Source organism: Erigeron canadensis, chromosome 8 (genome assembly GCF_010389155.1).
Source record: "Erigeron canadensis isolate Cc75 chromosome 8, C_canadensis_v1, whole genome shotgun sequence".
NCBI classification, from domain to species: domain Eukaryota; kingdom Viridiplantae; phylum Streptophyta; class Magnoliopsida; order Asterales; family Asteraceae; genus Erigeron; species Erigeron canadensis.
In genome coordinates, this window is record NC_057768.1 from 28,929,484 (window position 1) to 28,950,610 (window position 21,127).

Below are 21,127 nucleotides of genomic sequence, written 5' to 3' on the forward strand. Positions count from 1 at the left end.
CATAAAATTTGTTATCTAGAAGTATGTGGTGGCAAATTATATTGGGCTTCCTATTACCGTATTATCCATCTATAATAATGCATCCAATATACAGTCGTACTCTGCACAGTAAAATTTGTAGATTTGTTGTAGATGGTAAAATTTTATTGTAGATTTATCACTAGCCATACTTTTAAGGTCAAGACTTTAGAAACGATATTTACCTTCACTAAGAGCACCTCCACGTACGTTAGGATGTTAAACTATTTTCATATCTTTGAATTAATGGTAGATATTGTAATTGTATTAATTTAATTGGATTAGTTTAGACTTGTAATCCAATTTCCACTCTGTCGGAAGGTATACACTTTAATTAGCAGCTTGCTAAATCAACTCAAGAAACAAAATGCCACTCAACAAAAAAAGATCCTTATAAATTAAAACTCAATTGATTGCTGATTGTGAAAAAGTTCTTTTAGCTAGGATGGCTAGCTATTGTATACAGAAACGTTGTAAACTTGTAATAAATCAATTGTTATTATCATACGAAGTAATCGAGATCATCTTACATCAATATTTAATGGTTATAAACATGTCAACCATTATGCGTGGGTCACAACCCATCTGGTTCTCGTCAACTTCGGCAATCCGCTACTATACACTTTTTCATTACAATGATTGATGTTGATATCCTCATATCCCATCCCCATATTTGGATACAGGAAATTATTGGTCCCGATCCTCAACAGTACAGGCTGGGTTATAGATCATATAACTTTGACAGAAATATTTGTATAACGTGGTTCGAGCTCCGTATAACGCACATTTGGATGTAGACTATGATGTCTCAAATACTAACTACTAACTATTAACTCACTATTAAAAAAAATTAAAATTTCAATGAAGCCATGCCAACCAACTATTTCAAGATAGATATAGACGTTTTGTAATATTTGAATTAAAATTGTAATACGTTTAATTATATAAACATGTTTATTTGTTTAGGTTCGTTAATGATCGAAACAAAGTAAAACAAATAAATACATTCAGTTTGTTTAAGTCGTTGTTAATTATATGGTGTTAACAGTTTTTTTTTTTTCTTTTTTTACAAAAATAAATTAGATATCATGATGAATAGTAAATAACTAGAAAAACGCGGGGTCTCAATTCCTTTGTTGAAACGGTTCGTTATTTTAGTATATATGCCGTGAATTTTCGACCGCTTAATTAGAAATAATTTTGTCATTAATATGTTTGTTTAAAAGTATGCAAGAAATCAAAACGTAACCCGCAGTAGAAACCTGAACGGGATGTGATATGACAAAAATATCAATATATTAATTCAGATATCAAGTGGATGCGATATAGCAAAATGCAAGTAGTGGTATGGGGTGTATCACAATAAGGTTGAATGACAAATAAAAAGTGTGAAAAAAACAAAAGAAGTAACTTGTAATAAAAAATCCGAAAAGGAAAAACAAAACTAAAAAAGAAAAAGACGTGACAAAATCCGAACAGGATGCAATGTGGCAAAATCCAAACTATAAGAAACGTGCGATGTGTCACTTTATAACCGATGCCACGTGTCAAGTTTTAATAAGCATGGTTACTATTGATAACCATGCCAAAAAAAACCGAAAGAAAAAACTCCAAACGGGATCCGTAATGTCAGAATCTAAATAGTGATGCGGGGTATATGATGAACCAATAAAAGAGATCATATAAGCAAAAAAAAGGTATCAAAAGACCAAGAAAAACCGAAAGATAAATAACTTTAAAGAAAAATAGAAATAACAAAGGAAAAACAAATTGTTGAGTAAAAGTTTCCAATATATTATTTGAGAACACAAAAGCCAAAAACTATGATGAACATCAAGAAAAAACCCCAGACGGGATCCAAAATGACAAAATCTAAATAGTGATGTGGGGTATACGATGAACCAATACAAAGAAACACAAAAGCAAAAAAACTATGTAATAAACCTACAAAAACCGAAAGAAAAATAACCTTAACGGGATCCGATATAGCAAAATCTGAAAAAACGCGGGATATAGGTGGACCAATAGAAAGAAAACACAAAAGCAAAAAAAACTATGTAAGAAACAAAGAAAAACCGAAAGAAAAATAACTTTAACAGAATCCGATATGGCAAAATCTAGGAAAAAACACGGGGTACAGGTGGACCAATAGAACAGCGCCACGTGGCACGTGACACTGTTCATTGGGAATATATAAGAAATGTGCGATGTGTCACTTTATAACCGGTGCCACGTGTCAAGTTTTAATAAGCATGGTTACTATTGATAACCATGCCAAAAAAAACCGAAAGAAAAAACTCCAAACGGGATCTGTAATGTCAGAATCTAAATGGTGATACGGGGTATATGATGAACCAATAAAAGAGATCATATAAGTAAAAAAAAGGTATCAAAAAACCAAGAAAAACTGAAAGATAAATAACTTTAAAGAAAAATAGAAATAACAAAGGAAAAATAAAATGTTGAGTAAAAGTTTCCAATATATTATTTGAGAACACAAAAGCCAAAAACTATGATGAACATCAAGAGAAAACCCCCGACGGGATCCAAAATGTCAAAATTTAAATAGTGATGTGGGGTATACGATGAACCAATAGAAAGAAAACACAAAAGCAAAAAACTATGTAATAAACCAAGAAAAACCGAAAGAAAAATAACCTTAACGGGATCCGATATGGCAAAATCCGAAAAAACGCGGGGTATAGGTGGACCAATAGAAAGGAAACACAAAAGCAAAAAAAACTATGTAGGAAACCAAGAAAAACCGAAAAAAAAATAACCTTAACAGAATCCGATATGACAAAATTTAAGAAAAAACGTGAGGTACAAGTGGACCAATAGAACAACACCACATGACACTGTTCATTGGGCTCGCCTTTAATGATATTACAATTTTTCCATTTTCCATATACATCCGCATACTTTTTTTCTTTATAAAATTTGTTCGAACACGCATACTACAAAGACAAAGTAGACTAAATTCTAAAGTGGGTCCCATATTGGAAAAACCTGTTTCAGAAAATTATCTTTGACGACTGTGAGTCACCCTCGCCGCGTTCCATTCACATTATCGTTGACTCAATTTCATTTTACACACCCTTTGCCCCTGCCTCCTAATAATCCAACCATATACAATATGTCAATATCCAATTGTGGAGATCTTGGCTTCGGTATGGCACATGCGATATATCATCAGAATGCTAAAGTGAAAAAGTAGTGGAAGTATACCAAGTTTTAACTATTTAAGTAAAAATTAGTGAAATACAGAAGTAGTTATTAATTATACCGAGGAATAGTGATATACTGATATATAACCTAAAATATAAGTCTCATAGTATACCAACTACGTTCGTTTATGACACATATACTACATACTTTCTTTTTTTTAATCGTTACTATTGATTTTGTCAAATGTATATTTCTCTTCGATATGTACACTTCAGGCAGCATACTATTTAGACGCCAAACATTATATGTCTTCGATTTCTGTTTAGATTTCTGTTTTATTAACTACCGGGGAAGTGACATGCATATAAAGTGATACTGGGCACATGCCTTCTCATAAAACAAAATTTAAAAAAAGTAAATTACATAAATGATACCTAAAGTTTAGCTAAGTGATTGGTGTCATATCTAACATTTGAAAATTGGATCAGTCATACCTGAGTTGCCATTTTTAACTCATACCATATTTAAGTATGACTGTCGTAAATTTCAAAAGTGATAATTCTTAAATTAAATTACACACATATTATCTTTGGGTATGGTTCGAGTGGGAAAAAAAACAAATTTATGTATAAATAATGTAAAAGTTTAAACTATATGTATGAAACCGGTCATTTGAGGTAAACTTCTAAAACACCATCCATATAGTTTATTTTATAAAAAATCACATTAGTTTGTATTAGATAAGATTGTAAGCACCTATTGTATTTATTTATATATACTATAACTATTGCTCAAGCCCGTCCAATGGAAAGGTAGTCTCAAAATATATTAATCAAATCTAATATCATTTGAGCAACCATCAATATGACCAGTATCACAACTTAATCAATATGAAAGCTAAAGAATAAACATATGAAAAGTAACTACATATATATACTGATTCCAGTTTACCTTTTTTCTTCAAATTTAGTTAAATTGCAACAAAGTATATAATTTGAAATTTTTTAAGAGATTTTTAAAGATACAAAAAGTTTTTAACTAATAATAAGGTTGGCCATCTATTAAATTAAATTAAATATTAAAAAAATAGAGAATTAATAAGGAGGGATGATTAAACTCAAAAAGAAAGACTAGGAGTGTTAAGTGTACCCCCAATCTTCTGTTTTAGTTATATCTATAATCCCTTATAAAGAGGATTGAGATTAAGAAATTAAGCAAAAAAATTCTTCCCAAAATACCCCTACATAAAACATAAAACCCTTATATATTCTCCTTTCTCCAATTCCCTCTAATCATTACACACTCTTATCGACCTAGCTTCTATCATCCTCCGTTGTCGCCCCCCTTCTCCACCGCCTCCCGCGATCTCCACCACCTCCTGCCTTCCTCACTTTCTAGCCGTTGCAACGCGCGGGCACTATGTTCGTTATAGATAGATAACTTAGTAAAAAGGGATCTGATGATCTAATTAAGGGTGAGACGAGAGGCAGCAAATTAAGGTATCAGGTTTAAAGTCATTGTAGTCTAGTTTTTAAATTTGAAAAAAAAAAAAAAAAAACTCTAGTTAACTGAGTATTATTTTATTTAACAATTAACATTTATCGTTATGAAATTGATATTTTTATGTCAAACATGTCAGCTAACGGATATAAAAAATATCTAATTAACAAGACCAATAGAGGTTGGCAATACTTGATTTAATAATTAAATCGACCAAGATTCGATCTTGTGAACAATAATTTGAGTTTTGTCAATTGGAGATTGGCATATCTTCTTCCCCCTACCCCATTACTTGCTTACCCTTTTTTAGCTTTATGTTGCTTTCCGATATCTTTGAACGTTATCAAATAGGAAAGTTATAAGTGTTTAATAACTGTCATTACCTATATGGCTACATACAAATTAACATGTTTATATAATTCAATTCTTTTTTCTTTTATTTTGTTAGTACATCGAGCTAGCAAGTTGTCAGTTCTCACATTATACAATTTTCAATATGTTTTATTTTGTTCTTTTTAGGGGTGAGGTATTTGATCGACATTGTTCCTCATATATATCCGTTTAACAACCGATAATGAACTGCCTACATAATATTTGAGCTAACTTTCACTACAACTAGTTTCGTAGATGATGTACTTTTTTTTTATTTTATATATATATGTTGTCGCTAGAAGGTCACTAAATGAGAACATAAAGTTACTTTTGACTTTCAAAGTCAACTTTACGTTTCTTTAGCGGCGATAAAAGGGGCATATGGGCATATGGCGACTAAATATATCGTCGCTAAAACCTATTTTCCTTCTAGTTGAGATCAAGTGTGGTAATTGTCATTAATTATTAGCATCTATAATACTGTTCCATCTCAATTAGATTTCTTAATTTAACTTTTTGAGAATTCCTTTTTCAATTTGACCATAAACTTTTTTTTTTTTTGTTACATAATACTTGATATAAAATGTGGGAATAAATTAGGTGTTAACTTTTTTTTTTAATTGGTATAATTTTATCAAGTATTATATAATACAAACAAATAATACGGTTAATATTGAGAAAAAAAAAAAGACAAAAAAAATCAAACTAGATTAATATTAATAAATATATATATATATAAAAGTTGAGACGGAGGAATTATGTCACAAGTAATTAGCTTACAATGTAAGAAGTTCTGTCTCATTTCTCATCATATAGGGCTAGTTACTTTTAATGAACATTTTGTTGTGAATTTCCTAGTTATGCAAGGACGGATATGGTTTTGGGACTTAGTCCGAAGTTTAACGAGCGGCATAGCTTCAGACGATTTATCATTTCGAATACCGTTATGGAACTCAATGAGAAAATATTAACATACAAATTAAGCAAGAAAGTTAAAAAGAAATGTTGCCCATTTTTGTCAAATAAAATTCAAAAATGACTTTATGACAACAAGTAAGGAAACATTTATATTATTCTATTTGCAGTTATCAACAGGTAAGACGATGAAATTTTGATCTGTTTATCAAACTTTACGAAATATATGATGATTCTGAAAGAGGTGGCATATATATAGATAGACCTTTAGTAGTTTCATTAACATTGGAAGGGATATCGACATGAAACGCAATAAAAAAAGACGCATGGCACACAAATGGGTCGGGTTCGGGGCGGGTGGTACTAAACCCGAACCCGATAAAGAATATACGACCCGATACCCATCGGGTACCTTATCAGGGACCCCATCGGGGATAAACTCAAGCCCAGAACTCGAAACCCAAAACCTGACCCGATAAGGATAGTATTTTTCAAAAGTATTTACTAAAACATGTATGATTTGAGAAAGGATACTACTTATTTTTGATGTTTTGAGAAATGGATATGTAAGTTATTGAACATGATTATAAATTTTGTTGATATTAGTGTGAAATATAGATTCAAAACTAATTATTTATAAATATATAGATATATGTATTGATATCGGGTCAGGTCGGGGTAGACATGCCCCAGTCCCTGCCCCGAACGGGTTCGGATATCGGGTTTTCTCATCAGGTTTCGGGTTTTTTTTTTGCCATCCCTACAGTCACATATCAGTATATAGAACAATGAACATTACACTAAAGTATTAACAATCCTTCCCCATCATCTAATGTACTCGTAATAATTTGTCAAAACAGGTTATTTAGCTCCAAATCAGTCATTATCATCTTCATTCTCATGATTGGCTTTTTTTTCTTCTTCCTTTCAAGAAATTTTGTTATGTCTTCAATTAATTAAAGTGATCAACATTATAATAGAAAACTTTTTCCCCATGTATAATACCGACCACCATGATATATAGTTACGAGTATTTTAGAACCAAAATATAAACATGTTAATCTCCTCTTTTCTCGTTTTAACAATGGCAAAATTGTTATATAGAAATGAAAAATTAGAAAAGTTGCGTTTAGTTTTATTTTTTATTTTCCATTTAATTTATAAAAATATGAATATCTTTGTTCGAATGCTTGGAGTGCCAAAATTGGCAACTAATACAAAGATATATGGTCAAGCAAAATGCTATCATATTTGGCTTGCAAAATACAAATTACCATAAGTTAACAATACAATCAAGCGACAATGACCGAATATTATGAATTGAATGGATCCTAATTTCGAACATATATATATATCTGTCGAATAGATGTGGACTTATAAAGTTGCATAATTAATTTTATCGAATTGAATTGGTCACTTTACTAGCTGCTACCCAATTGCTTAACCAATTCAATTACATACAACTTTTTGAATGAACCGGAACTGCTGGTTTTTGGATTAACTATTAGAATATAACACTGGGTTAAGAATAACAAAAAACTTCTTAATGTCTTTTTAAGTAGGTTTACTTCTCTCGTTCCCTGGCATATCGTGTTCGACGCGACATGATAAGACACGAACACAATAAGGTTAAACACGTAAACGATACGATAGTTAATCGTGTCAATTTTTTTAAACACGATTTTTAACAGGTTACACGATAAGATCGAGACTTATTAAGAGACATGTTAAGGGACTTGTTTAAAGTTACACGATAAGAGACCTGTTAAGGGACCTGATAACGTATCTTACCATGTCTTAACGTGTCCTTAATTTGTCTTTATCGTGTCTTAACATGTCCATATATATATATATATATATATATATTATTTCTTATCGTGTTTTAACAGGTCCGGACCTATTAAGACACGAAACACGTTAAAGCCAAACATGAAACACGAAAAAATCAGGTCGTGTCGTGTCATGAACAGGCTCGTGTCAGAAATTGCCAGCTCTATGCCTCTATTCATCAAGAAAAAAAAAACTGCGACGAAATCTTAATTGCGTCAAAAAATGCTCCCATTCCGGGCACTTAATTAACACCCCTTTTAGAAAATATATTGTTTTGGTTTTCCTTTTTCAGTTTACCATAAAAAGAAAAAATGCCAATTTTTAGATAAAATATGTAAATTATTAAGTTCTTTCAAACAACGTCATAAAGCGGTCAAAAAAGCATGTGCAAATAATATTATTTAAAAATTTACGATCGTAAGAAATGTTCTCTAGAATAATCAAGGTTGCATCGAAAAAGGACTATCTTCCACATTACAACTTTGATGCAAAGTAGTTAAAAAGGTATGGTTCAAAAAATACATGAAAACGATCGAACATAATTTCTTGGAATAAAGTCTAATTGTTCTAAATTAATGGGTATTTCAAACTAATCAAATCCTACAATTGCTACACAAAGAATAAATCAAAAGTATAGATATAATTGGAGAAGTTGCTTTGAGAAGAATGAAATATATCCTTACAGGACAAAGCTAGATTACACATTTGCCATCTGTATTGCGAAAGAATGATTTCAGCTTTAAATTAAATATACAAATATTGTCAAATATCTTTAAACTAAATATTCAAATATTGTGGGTTGAGTTGTCATGACCAACCTTGACTATCACATAGCTCATATGCATGATATTGTGGAATTGAAGGCATCACGATGTTTGTAATTTTTCTTTGTGTCGTATTATTTGGAGAATAGATCTTAATTTGGTGCGATTTTAAGACAAACACCATTTAACTAGTTAATTATCTACTCCGGTCAGTGACGGAACCGAGATTGAGAGGGACGGGTAACACAATTTTTTATTTTTTTTTATCATTGTCCTTATATTGACGTAAAATAACGATATCGACTATAATGTAACGATTTTAGCAATTTCTTTTTTAAGATTTTTGGCTATTTTTATATATATTTTTAATAGTTTTTGGCATTTTGGTAGTTTTCATATATCTGTTACTTGCACAAGTACGTTTTTATGAGTTTTATTATTAGCTTGGATAATATTTCGAAAGTTTAGAATCAGTTACATTGACGGGTATCCTATATTTATTTGACCCGTTGTACCAATAAAGAATACATTGTTTTTATAAAAAAAATTATACTACACGGATCTACTAGACATGTAGCCCGGACTACGTACCCTAGCTTGGGTGTAATTCCGCCTATGACTCCGGTTCGGTTAAGGAGGTTCTATTCTTCTATGGAATATGTGTATCTTGGAAAAATCTTATATATCTACCTATAGTTTAACTAATATATATATATATATATATATATATATATATATGTACGCATGTTCATTTTGATGAGTTTCGGTCCAGCTAAAATTGCCGCAAAAAGGTCGATGATAAGGAAACTCTCAAGCCCAACAAGAAAATCAGTTTGGATTCACTTTTGCATTAATATGTAAATACTAAATAATAACGTGCTAGCTAGCATGAAGAAGTTGTCACCACGTGCTGTTAGTCGACTGCTTTTTATCGAAGTGATTACATTACAATAAGCTAGCTAGGATTCCTACATTTTTTGAGCTGCCACATGTTCATATTGTGGATGGCACGTGCACCATGGTGACATTGATGATTATAAATTTTCAGTTTCACATTGTTAGGAATTGAATGTTATATGTTTTGGTGCTTCGATTAAAGGTTTAGAATTATGTACAACAAATGAATTGGTTCCATAACAAATCAATTCATTCATCCATATATATATAACGTACTTATCACTACAAGACTTTTTATTATATATAGCTTGATAACTTATTGTTGGATACTTTGGGGTGTTGCTGAATTTAATGGTTGATGGGAGCCTTAAGGTGTTATATATGGAGCTCTCATATACAAATCGCATAGGCGGGGTTTAAAGTTCGGATCAATTCCACAAAACACCCACACAATCAACCCATATATGTTTTTACTACTCACACTGTTCAAAAAAGACAAAGCATCATGTATACTGGTTGTATAGGACTGAATTTGTCAAAAAAATACCAAATTGGCATAAAGAGTATCACCAGACAACACCATACAACCCATCTACACTACTCGATCATAAGGCCTGTATGGTGGGTATTTGCTAGCAATTGGGGTGTTTTTATACAGGACCTTAAGATTAATTAAAACCCATTTATAAGACACGTTATCCAACCAATGTAGTGGAGTGTTTTTGTTTTTGGTTTTTTTTTTTTTTTTAATTTGAAAGACAATTAATGCAGTGGAGTTAGCCCAGTTGGTAGAGATTTAGACTGAACGAAATATCCTTTTAAATGGGCGTTATAATCATGGGAACTCCCCCGGAACGCTCCTCATCGGTCCCGGGGGCGTTCCACACCGTTAAAATGTGTGCCCCGTCTAGTATGTAATGCGTCCAATTTCATTGTTAACATGCATTTGTTTTTGTTTGTATCTGATTTGTTTGTAAAAGGAATGCCTTCTAGGGGCATTCCCTCACGGAATGGGGACTTATGATTGGCTGCCATGTGGCTTAATAAGAGTGGGAGAAGGGCATTCTATGAATACTCAATTCCTAGTAGTTAGGGACGGCTCCACAATAGGGGCAGTGTGGGCAACTGCCCCCATTCCAATTTTGGTACAATGTAATTTTTTAGAGGTATATTTGTAGTTTTGTTCCTAAATAATGATAATAAAAAATACATTATACATACAAATGTCACCATCGTTGTCATAAGCCTCTTCTTTGGAAGTATGTTACTTATGTTGGAAGCATTAGTTTTGAGATAAAATATTTTATTGGTAAAGTAAAAATCTTCAGTTATTTTGATTTTTAACGAAGTTGAAAAAGAGAAGTTGAAGAAAGTGTTTTATTTGTGTGAGTAATTGTATCAAAATATATCACATGCTCTAAAATTGCAAATACCAATGTTCAAGTTAAAGATAGATGTTTTCATAACTGACACCCAGACGAAATTATTTTAAGGGTCCATTTTTTATAATTCTCCGGTGAGAGTTAATTTTTGTTTAAAAAAATTTTTTCCCTCAAAGATGACTCTAATAAATATAATAAGAGATTTTTAAATTTGCCCCCTCACAAAAAAATTCTGGCTCCATCCCTGCTAGTAGTCTTATGCGTCTTGGTGTATAAGCAAAGGTTAATTCCTGACACAAACATATCTAAGATTATTTAAAAATAATGCAAGTGTTATGAGAAATTCATCGTTAAAAAGAAAAAAAAAGCCATGCATCCAATTAATGTGGAGATGACGATTATTATATATATATATATATAAAAAGGTGGTTCACTCAATTAATTTTTCAATATATGTTCAGAAAACCTGAGGTTCAGGTCATGATATAATTCCTTAAGGACTTAAATGGTCATATATATATATTTGTTATGTATGTCGTATTAGCAAGACCGGATTGACCCGTCATATATGGTCTTGAACAAACCTGGAAACAATAATACTTGTAACTTTCAAAACAAAAGAAAACTTGATAACATTGGCAATTTGATGGTATACATACGTGTGATCTTAATTAAGCATCCACTATTTCGATATGATAATCCTAATAATATATAGATTTAATTGAAAGATAAAGAGGAATATATAAAAAATTCGATAAGGAGATATGTAAGCATTTAAACACCGAGGCATGGGTGAAGCAAGTAGCTAGAGCTATCAATCTTAAATGATGCCTTGAAACTCTCAATAATAGAGAAGCAGAAAATTGCAACAAACCTAGATGACATATATATATTATGTTGGGTATACATACCTAAATTATATATGTTTTTCAAAAATCCTAAATTCTCCACTACCAAAAAAATCAGTTGTGTATACTTGGGAAGGAAATGGTAAGCATATGATGTGAAAAGAAAGAATATGATACTTGTCTAATTAATCAAACTAGCTATTCAATTCTCTGTCACCAAATATAGTATCCAAGTTCTAAGTTTCTGTGATTGTAATCATGATACCTTCAGTGCTAACCCCATTTCAAGATTTTAAAAATCAATGGTTCTCCTTCAAAACTATAGTCAACCCTTTTGATTATATTGAGGGTGTATTTATTATCACAATAAATCAATTAAATTTGTTTGAATTTATCATGCAATACATATATATAACTTTACTTTGGATGTATGTTTGTGACATGATTAAATTAAGTCATGTGGTTTTAATGTAACAAGCATAGTCATAATTTTAATTTTGACAAATATCATAGACTTTAATTAGTTTATAATTTAAGGTAGATAAAGCTAAGCCTAGTTTGTTTGCAAACCACTATTAGTTGAACTTATGCATCCCCTAGGCCTATATACATATATAAAGACAAATGTTTGATTCATGGTAAAGTTAGCAATAACTTGAGTAGCTAATTGATCGTGCAGTTTTGACTTACATGTTGATATATGATGGTCCACTTTTCTTTTGTATATACTTCCTCCGTCCCATTCTAATTGTCATGTTGACTAACTTTAACCGTAAATAACTTTTTTTGTAACATGTAACACTTGATATAAGATATATGAATGGATTGGGTTTTTAATGTACTATTCGTTCATATAAGTTTCATCAACTAACATATAGTACAAACAAAGTTATATACGGTCAAAGTTAGTCAACATGACAACTAATATGAGACGGAGAGAGTATTAAGTAAAAAACTCATCATGTAATCAAAACGTTAGATTTTATTATAGGTTTTAGTCTTATTATAGAGATGAACTTTACTCGATTTCACGAAATTAGCAATATCCTTTTAAAGCTTTACTTTTTAGAAAACATCTTTTGTTTATTAGCAGAAAAAGTAACATTTGACCTGGTAACCTGCTGACATGTCAGTTTCATTTTTAATTCACAGAATTAAAAATGAACTTTAGATGAATTTACAAAATTAGCAATGTTATTATTTTAGTTAATAATAATAATAATAGTAATAGTAATAATAATAATAATAATAAAGCACTTTTATAAATAGTAGTAATAATAATAATAATACAGTAAATAATTACCTTCTATTTTTAAAATAAATCTAATAGATAAATTAATATTTGATACTCTATTTAGCATTATATATTTCAGTCATTTACTTTTCTTGCATTTATATTTACAATATTTGTTCAACTGAAATCTGGATCGTCTCACTCAATTATTAGATTAGTGAAGCTTGCGAGTCATTGTCATTGATATTGAGGTATCTTTAGATATCCATACAGAATTACATTAAAATTTACTTAGATCTTAATTTAAATATCATTATTATAATGAGTATATTTATTATTATTATTATTATTATTATTATTATTATTATTATTATTATTATTATTATTATTATATGGAGAATTACATATATCTCCAAATATGCAAGCAAAATTATAAATATTCCCAACTAAAAACTTAAATAACAAACATACACATCATTTTCTTTTAAACACACATACTTTTATTATTAATTAATTTAATTAATAAGATTACTAATTCTGTGAATTCATCCAAAGTTCATTTATAATTTTGTGAATTAAAAATCAAATTGACACGTTAGTAGGTTACCAGGTCAAATGTTACTTTTATCTGCTAATAAACAAAAAATGCTTTTTAAAAAGTAAAACTTTCAAAAGATATTGCTAATTTCATGAAATTGAGTAAAATTTATTTCTATTTTCTATAGTTATTCCATAAAGAAATTACACACATATATTGATAGATGTATACTTATATTTCATTTGATCATGTGTTCTTAGTATTTCATTTTCTTGCTTTTCATACAGATTATGTAAGAAGTTTAGGTTGTCTTGAGGAAAGTGCGGCTTAAGAACCCCTGTTATATAACAGTTTTTTTTTTTTTGGTTGAAATATTTTTCAACCGATTTATTAGTCAATATAATTGGTTATTAAAAAAAATAGTGTATGTGAGAGTGTCACTAGTAGCTGATATGATCTGAAATTGCACCATTATTAATTCATTATATTATAAAAGAATTGATTCTGTTCCATCAACAAGGATGGACGAGAGTTCTTCAAAAAATTGATAGGTTCTCATGTAAAGACACAAATAAATATACATGCATACGATATGATATAAAAATATATTAAAACTCGATACGTACAGAATCCTATTGCTTTGTCATAGTGGCCCAGATGCAAATGAGTAATTGTGGTTGATACATAATTTCACTCATTTTTTCCTTCAATTTTAACATTTGATTTAACATGTGTCAACATTTTAGACATATTAATATATCTACCAAATTAGTTACATTTTTTTTATATTAATATTCAATAAAACCAAAATATATATATATTATCATCTAATTCATGATTGACAAAAAACATTATTTTAATTTTGTTGTAGTTTTACAACTTTCTATGATGTTATAATTTTACATAAACAATTCGAAAATATGAGAGAATAACAATAATTTATAGAATGATATTGTTAGACGGTTAATCTGGATCGATATGATGACAAACTTTTAGAATATTATTGTGTTATCAGAGTACCACTCGATTATATTTCAACATCAAATTGATTTTTTTCCGTCGATTATATATCAAAAGTAAGGTACCAATTTAGGAGGTAATCCAAATTTATGAAAAATTCTCCTTGTATATTCTAATCAAGTACTTATAGTTAGTGAGCCTTAATTATCTTACTATCAAGCCGCTAAGCTATTATGCCTTTGGCAAATGTAACTTGTTTATTTTTGACATAGATTTTGCTATATATACCATAAAATGAGATCATGGAGAAAGTAATCATGACAAAAGTAACTATGCAAACTCACATTGGGAATCGATACAATCTATTTACATTACACTTGTATACATTAACAAAGGCCCTTATTAATTCCACGTAATTACAAGCTAAAAGCTAGAAATAAAGTATAATTTCACTAATGTAGATATGTTGCAATTTCCAATTGTTGTAAAGTATCATAGTGTAGCCCAATTTTGGTTATAAAATTGCATATGATGCTGCATTGGATTCTTAAGAGTAGTATATATAGAAGTTGATTGTGGTTAACATTTGTGAAACACACATATAGTGTTGGGTCGTGTTTAAATATTCTACTCTCTTGCACCCATCCTTGTGTTTCCCTGCATATAGCCACTATTAATATGAAGGTATGTTTCGATGATAACGTTATTTTGCTTAAGATTGTCTTATGTTTGTGCACAAACTAATAATTTTTACTCTTTATATAGTATATTATAAAAAGAATAAGAAAAATGATAAATCCTCCTAACCAAATAGCCTAATAATCCTCCTAAAGCATTAAAAAGATGACATGTGGTATCCACTAATTCTCTTTCCTAATCTTGCCCCCTGACTTTTCCACATGTCATCATCTAATAGTTAGGATGATTTTTAGGCTATTTTGTTAGGAGGACTAATCATTTTTCTTTTTAATATCTCAATTAACCATTTTCATTAATCATCTATACCACTCGACGCCGCCTCTACCACCAACAGTCGTCCCCACCACCACACCGTTACATTTAATAAATAACTAGCTGATTATTCACAAATGAAAATCTCTCTTATCTAACGTCATTCTCATTGGCCCAAATACAAAATCGACGGTCGGTAAAACAGTCATTTCACAATTAATGGCCAAAGAATTATAGAACATTCTATCGTTGTCTATTGCGAGAGAGCATGATAACATTAACATAATAGTAGAAGAATTGTTAAAGTCCATATTTAAAATGACCTTATGAAACATTAAATCTAGTCGCAGTAAAATTTATGTGGGCTTTTTTCATATTTCAACTTCAATTCTAAAAGACGTTTAATAATTTTTAAGAAAACCTTTGTTTCTAGCCCATAAAACATTTTGTTTACAGTACTGGGTTTGATTGTTTGAACAAAAGACCTCAAGATCTCAAATCTCCCAAATATCAATTCTTTTATTAATGATCCGTTAAATATACTCTATCTTAAAAAGCATAGTTTATATTATTTGGATCCTTGTCACAAAGTTATTTGATTATATATACGCTGCTTTTATAAAATTAAAATAGTAGAAAAAATCTTGATTTTAGCAACAAAGATATACTATTAGAAAAAGTGATTCTTTGTGTTTATATAAAGAGAAAACCATATTTTAAAAAGCTAAATAACTGAATTTTTTTTTTTGAAAAGGTAAATTTTATAACACAAAACTAACTTTATAAAAGCCATGCCAAACACCCAAAAACCTATTTTTGAGCACAAAAATTGTTCAAATATTTACTTCTACCTGTTTTTACATTAATTAATTCTCTACCTGTTCAAACAAGAGAAAACCTATATTTAAGCTAGAAAAGAAAAGAAATTAAATGAATAAGAAGATACTATAAACATCCAAAGACAGACACACTACAAGTCGCCGACTAAAGTCTAATATTTCTCTTTTCTTTTCTTTTTCACTTACATATTTTAATGTTTGTTTGACACTATATGGACACGTGATACCATTTAGGTTCTACTTCTTTTAACATTTTATTTAAAAACTTTCTATTAGTAAAAGTTGGTCATATTCGAAAAGGCCACAACCAGACAGATATTATATATACCCCATTCATTCCATCCATATTTTCACATCCTTCATACCATCTTGAATTCTTAAGCTCAAAACAGAGTTGAAGAATTTATTACAAGTTTTCACCTCACTTTCATAAATCTCAACTTAAATAAATAAATATATATATATATTTAGTTGGGAATTGTGTAAACTTGATTTCTATCATTCAATTCTGCATAAATTATTTCCAAGCTTTGAGTATTATATATATTTTGAGTTCATTATTGGAATTTATATACATATATTGATTTTGTTTGGAAATTCTTTGAAAACAAAAGATGGGTGATATTGGAAAGCATCAACAAGGCTTTGAAGTTACCGCCGGGGATTTTGCCCCTCAGGCTCCTTCTAAGTGTTTTGATGATGATGGACGTCTTAAGAGAACAGGTAATCATTTTTCGTTTTTGTATCTAGGCCCGTGTTTCTTATATAAAATTATATATAAGTAACAAAAAATTCTAATTACAGCCTTAAGAGTTATAGTTAACGTGTATAAAAAATTATATATTTCATATCGACAGTTCAACACTGAATTTTATAATAAAAAATTGTAACTATTTATGTATGTTAAACATAAACCATATGGCTCTATTACCCATAACTAAATTATGACAAATTATAACACTTTGGCTTAGCTATCATATGACAAATTATTCTAAGAATATTGTGTTTGATATATAATTATGGTTTTAAACAATATACTACTCACTGTGTATATTTTTAGAAAGGTAGGTTGATAAATCATTTAGAAACCTGTTTTTCAAAGGCAATATGAACACCCTAAGATATTGGACAAACAATAATGTTAAGTGTTCCATATGGAATAATTGTATGGGTTTACGTATTATTTTAACATATCTTAAAAATAATAGTTTTTTCTACTAATAAGAAAAGGTTAAATTATCATTAATTAAGCTCTAATATTATTATTAGTTGAAACCAATAATGCAAAACTAAAATAGAAGAGTGTATGTGTTAAAGAGGCTAAAATTGTAAATATCAGAATATATACACACCCATATTGACTTAGGTAGTGATTTGATACACTTTTTTTTAAAATGATTGACCCACAACAATAGTTAAGACTGTTGACTAATTTTGGTACTTCAACATTTTTGTGTCGGAATTTAGGGACCGTATGGACTGCAAGTGCACATATCATAACTGCGGTTATTGGGTCCGGTGTGTTGTCATTGGCATGGGCTACAGCACAACTCGGCTGGATCGCCGGACCTACGGTTCTGTTCTTATTTTCGTTTGTGACATATTACACGTCGTGTCTTCTTGCCGCATGTTACCGCCAAGGTGACCCTGTCAAAGGCAAACGAAACTATACATATATGGAAGCTGTTCAAAACAATCTTGGTAAGTTTGTAACTTTTTTTTTTTACATAATTGCATGTCTAATACAAAATTCTAAATATTGTAAGTGATTTTACTTACTAGTCTATACATATAAGGCTAATTTTGTAATAATACTAAAATTTCAGGTGGATTCCAAGTGAAAATTTGTGGGTTTATTCAATATTTCAATCTTGTTGGAGTAGCAATTGGGTACACTATTGCAGCTTCTATAAGCATGATGTAAGTACTACTATTAGATTACTAATTTTAGTATTGTATTTGGTGTTTAACTAGAAACAGAAAGTTAATTATTGGCTAATGGGCTTCCAACTAATATTACTATATGTTTTGGTTTTGGTGAAAACAGAGCAGTGAAAAGATCACAATGTTTTCATGAAAAGGGACATCACAACCCATGTGGAGTATCAGGAACACCATACATGCTTATGTTTGGTGTTGTGGAAATCTTGTTCTCTCAAATCCCAGATTTTGATCAAATTTCTTGGCTTTCAATGGTGGCTGCAGTCATGTCATTCACTTATTCTAGTATTGGGCTTGGTCTTGGAATATCTAAAGTTGCTGGTAATTAAGTTACTTTTCACTAGTATATTTAGTCAAAACCATTGAATCATGGCCCAAAATAGTTGGCAAAAAAGTATTATGAAGTATACTTATTTAAAGTGACAAAAGTTAACATTATTAATTTTTTTGTTGTTGACCAGAAAATAAAAAAATAAAGGGAAGCCTCACTGGTATTAGAATTGGAAAAGTGACTGAAACTCAAAAGATATGGAGAAGCTTTCAAGCACTTGGAGCCATTGCTTTTGCTTATTCTTATTCCCTCATCCTTATTGAAATTCAGGTAACTTAATAATAGAGTAATTAATTTTGTAACATTTTTTTTTTAAATTTTAATATACATATCGAGGTTCTAATGAATCTTGGTTAATAATGTTTAGGATACAATCAAATCACCACCAGCAGAGCACAAAACCATGAAAAAAGCAACTTTGATAAGTGTAGTAACTACAACAGTCTTCTACATGTTTTGTGGATGTTTTGGCTATGCTGCATTTGGAGATGACTCACCCGGAAACCTTCTCACTGGTTTCGGTTTCTACAACCCATATTGGCTTCTTGACATAGCCAATGCCGCTATTGTGATCCATCTTGTTGGTGCTTACCAAGTGTACTGCCAACCCTTATTCGCCTTCGTTGAAAACACGGCTGCAAGATACTTCCCTGAAAGCAAGTTTATTAACAACAATATCGAGATCCCTATCCCATTCGGTGGATATAAACCATACAAGCTTAACATGTTCCGATTGGTGTGGAGAACTATCTTTGTGTGCTTGACCACACTTGTTGCAATGTTGATGCCATTCTTCAACGACGTTGTTGGGATCCTTGGGGCATTTGGGTTTTGGCCGTTAACTGTTTACTTCCCGGTGGAAATGTACATTGTTCAAAAGAAGATACCAAAATGGAGTACGCGATGGATTTCACTACAAATACTAAGTGTCGCTTGTCTCATTATTTCCATATGTGCTGCAGCCGGGTCGTTTGCTGGAGTTGTTACTGATCTAAAGATCTACCAACCCTTCAAGACAATGTATTGATTGAGGATTAAACAAGATGATTTTTAGGAACTCAAGAAGATATCAATACTTTTTCATGTTCTTGATAAAAACAATCCTAAATAGAGGGGTTGTCATTCTACCTTTGTACTTTTTTTTTTGGTCATTGTATGTATGTATTTTATGTATTTCAATCAAATCAATCTCAACAATCCAACTTTTGATCTTACTCTAAGGCTAAAGGGAAGGGGGGCGATTAGCCCAGCCTCTAACAGCTTAATTACCGGCCAGCAGCTGAGAACACCCCCGGGTGCGTTAGGCTTTTAGGCGATCCACATAACTCCGACCATTTTTCCACGGTAACTCCATATGTCAGATGACATCATCATATGCAAACCACTCCCCTTAAACTAATTAATAACCAAGTTTGAATAGAAAGTAAATAGGTCAATTATGTATTTTTGTGAAATTATGCTTAGGCTCTATTCTTGAGTTTTATTTCGAAGAGATAAGAAAAGAAAGGGTAAGAAAGTTTTGGTTTTTGTATTCTTGAGTTTTTGTTTTAAAAGAAAAGGAAGGGAAAAAAAGAGAAAAAGATGGTGTTTTGATCTCAAAAGTTTCCAGCCACTTTTGACAAGAATTGGAAAGAAAAGTGATGAAATTATTATTATACCCCTCAAACTTATATAAAGGTTTTAATTACTATAAGGCTATAAATGTAAAAATTGTATTTTTTTTGTCCTTTCTTTTCCTTCACTTCTAACTCAAGAATACATCTAACTCTCAACTTTCTTTTCTTTTCATTGATTTTTCTTTAAACTCAAGAATGTTTTTTTTGATATAATTTTTTTTCCCTTTTCTTATCAAATCCATTCTTATCAAATTTTTTCCAATCAAAATATCTCGAGTAGTATCAATGATGTCTATGGAAATAGTGTAGAAGTCTAAAATGTCAAAAACAATTAATGTCTGTAAATATACATGTTGTATGTGAACAAGAAAGGGTAACAACCCCTCATAAAATTATCATCGTGTAACCTTGTTAGTCTTTTCATAGAATTGATCCCTCATAAAATTATCAGGTGTTATTCTAGTTATTTAAACCCATTTCAATATAGATTTATATCTTACTACTTTACTAGTTACAGCTAAATGCTTTTTAAGTGAATATTCAGAAATTACATTAGTAAAAAAATTATCTTCTCTTCGCAGTGTGATGTTTAGTAGTAATCATCATCATGTTCTTCTGTCAATTGTTACTTCATTCTTGGTACATCAAAAATATCAAAATTGGTTTTAGGAAATGAAAAAAGTTTCAAGAATTCTAGATTGGTTAAATTTGTACCGATGACATGTATCCCTTTCTTATATTAATGGCAGTAAATCCATCTATGTCCATTGTCGTAGTCTCGTAGATTTATTATTCTTTTACAACCAATTATGGATAAACATTGTAAAAAAAAGACGTTGATTTTACTAACAAATTAAAGCATATATTTTGGTCTTGAGTTCATCGCATTTGGCTCATAATTTTGTCAGTCCTCAACGAATAATAGAACGCAAAAATAGAGGTTCAGAAAAAACACGTTAGAATATAAAGAAGGTCAGGTTAGGCCGAAATAAATAAGAGACGACATAGCATATGAACAGGTAC

The 21,127-nt window shown here is 30.5% G+C and overlaps 1 protein-coding gene across 1 annotated transcript; it reads left to right on the forward strand.

The window, feature by feature from the left end:
- The first annotated feature begins 15,027 nt into the window (after positions 1 to 15,027).
- On the forward strand, positions 15,028 to 19,702 carry LOC122611187 (amino acid permease 3-like). The gene is made up of 7 exons (XM_043784167.1): positions 15,028 to 15,110; positions 16,831 to 16,939; positions 17,684 to 17,917; positions 18,043 to 18,136; positions 18,264 to 18,478; positions 18,619 to 18,758; positions 18,856 to 19,702. Exons 1-7 carry the CDS (start codon positions 15,105 to 15,107, stop codon positions 19,513 to 19,515), a joined length of 1,458 nt encoding a protein of 485 aa, XP_043640102.1. The 5' UTR covers positions 15,028 to 15,104; the 3' UTR covers positions 19,516 to 19,702.
- The last annotated feature ends 1,425 nt before the right edge of the window (positions 19,703 to 21,127 follow it).

Bases quoted from the DNA above. Each gene is read 5' to 3' on its own strand.
- LOC122611187 (XM_043784167.1), top strand. The intron at 17,918-18,042 runs GTAAGTTTGTAA...CTAAAATTTCAG, and splicing joins AGCTGTTCAAAACAATCTTG to GTGGATTCCAAGTGAAAATT. The intron at 18,137-18,263 runs GTAAGTACTACT...TGGTGAAAACAG, and splicing joins GCAGCTTCTATAAGCATGAT to AGCAGTGAAAAGATCACAAT.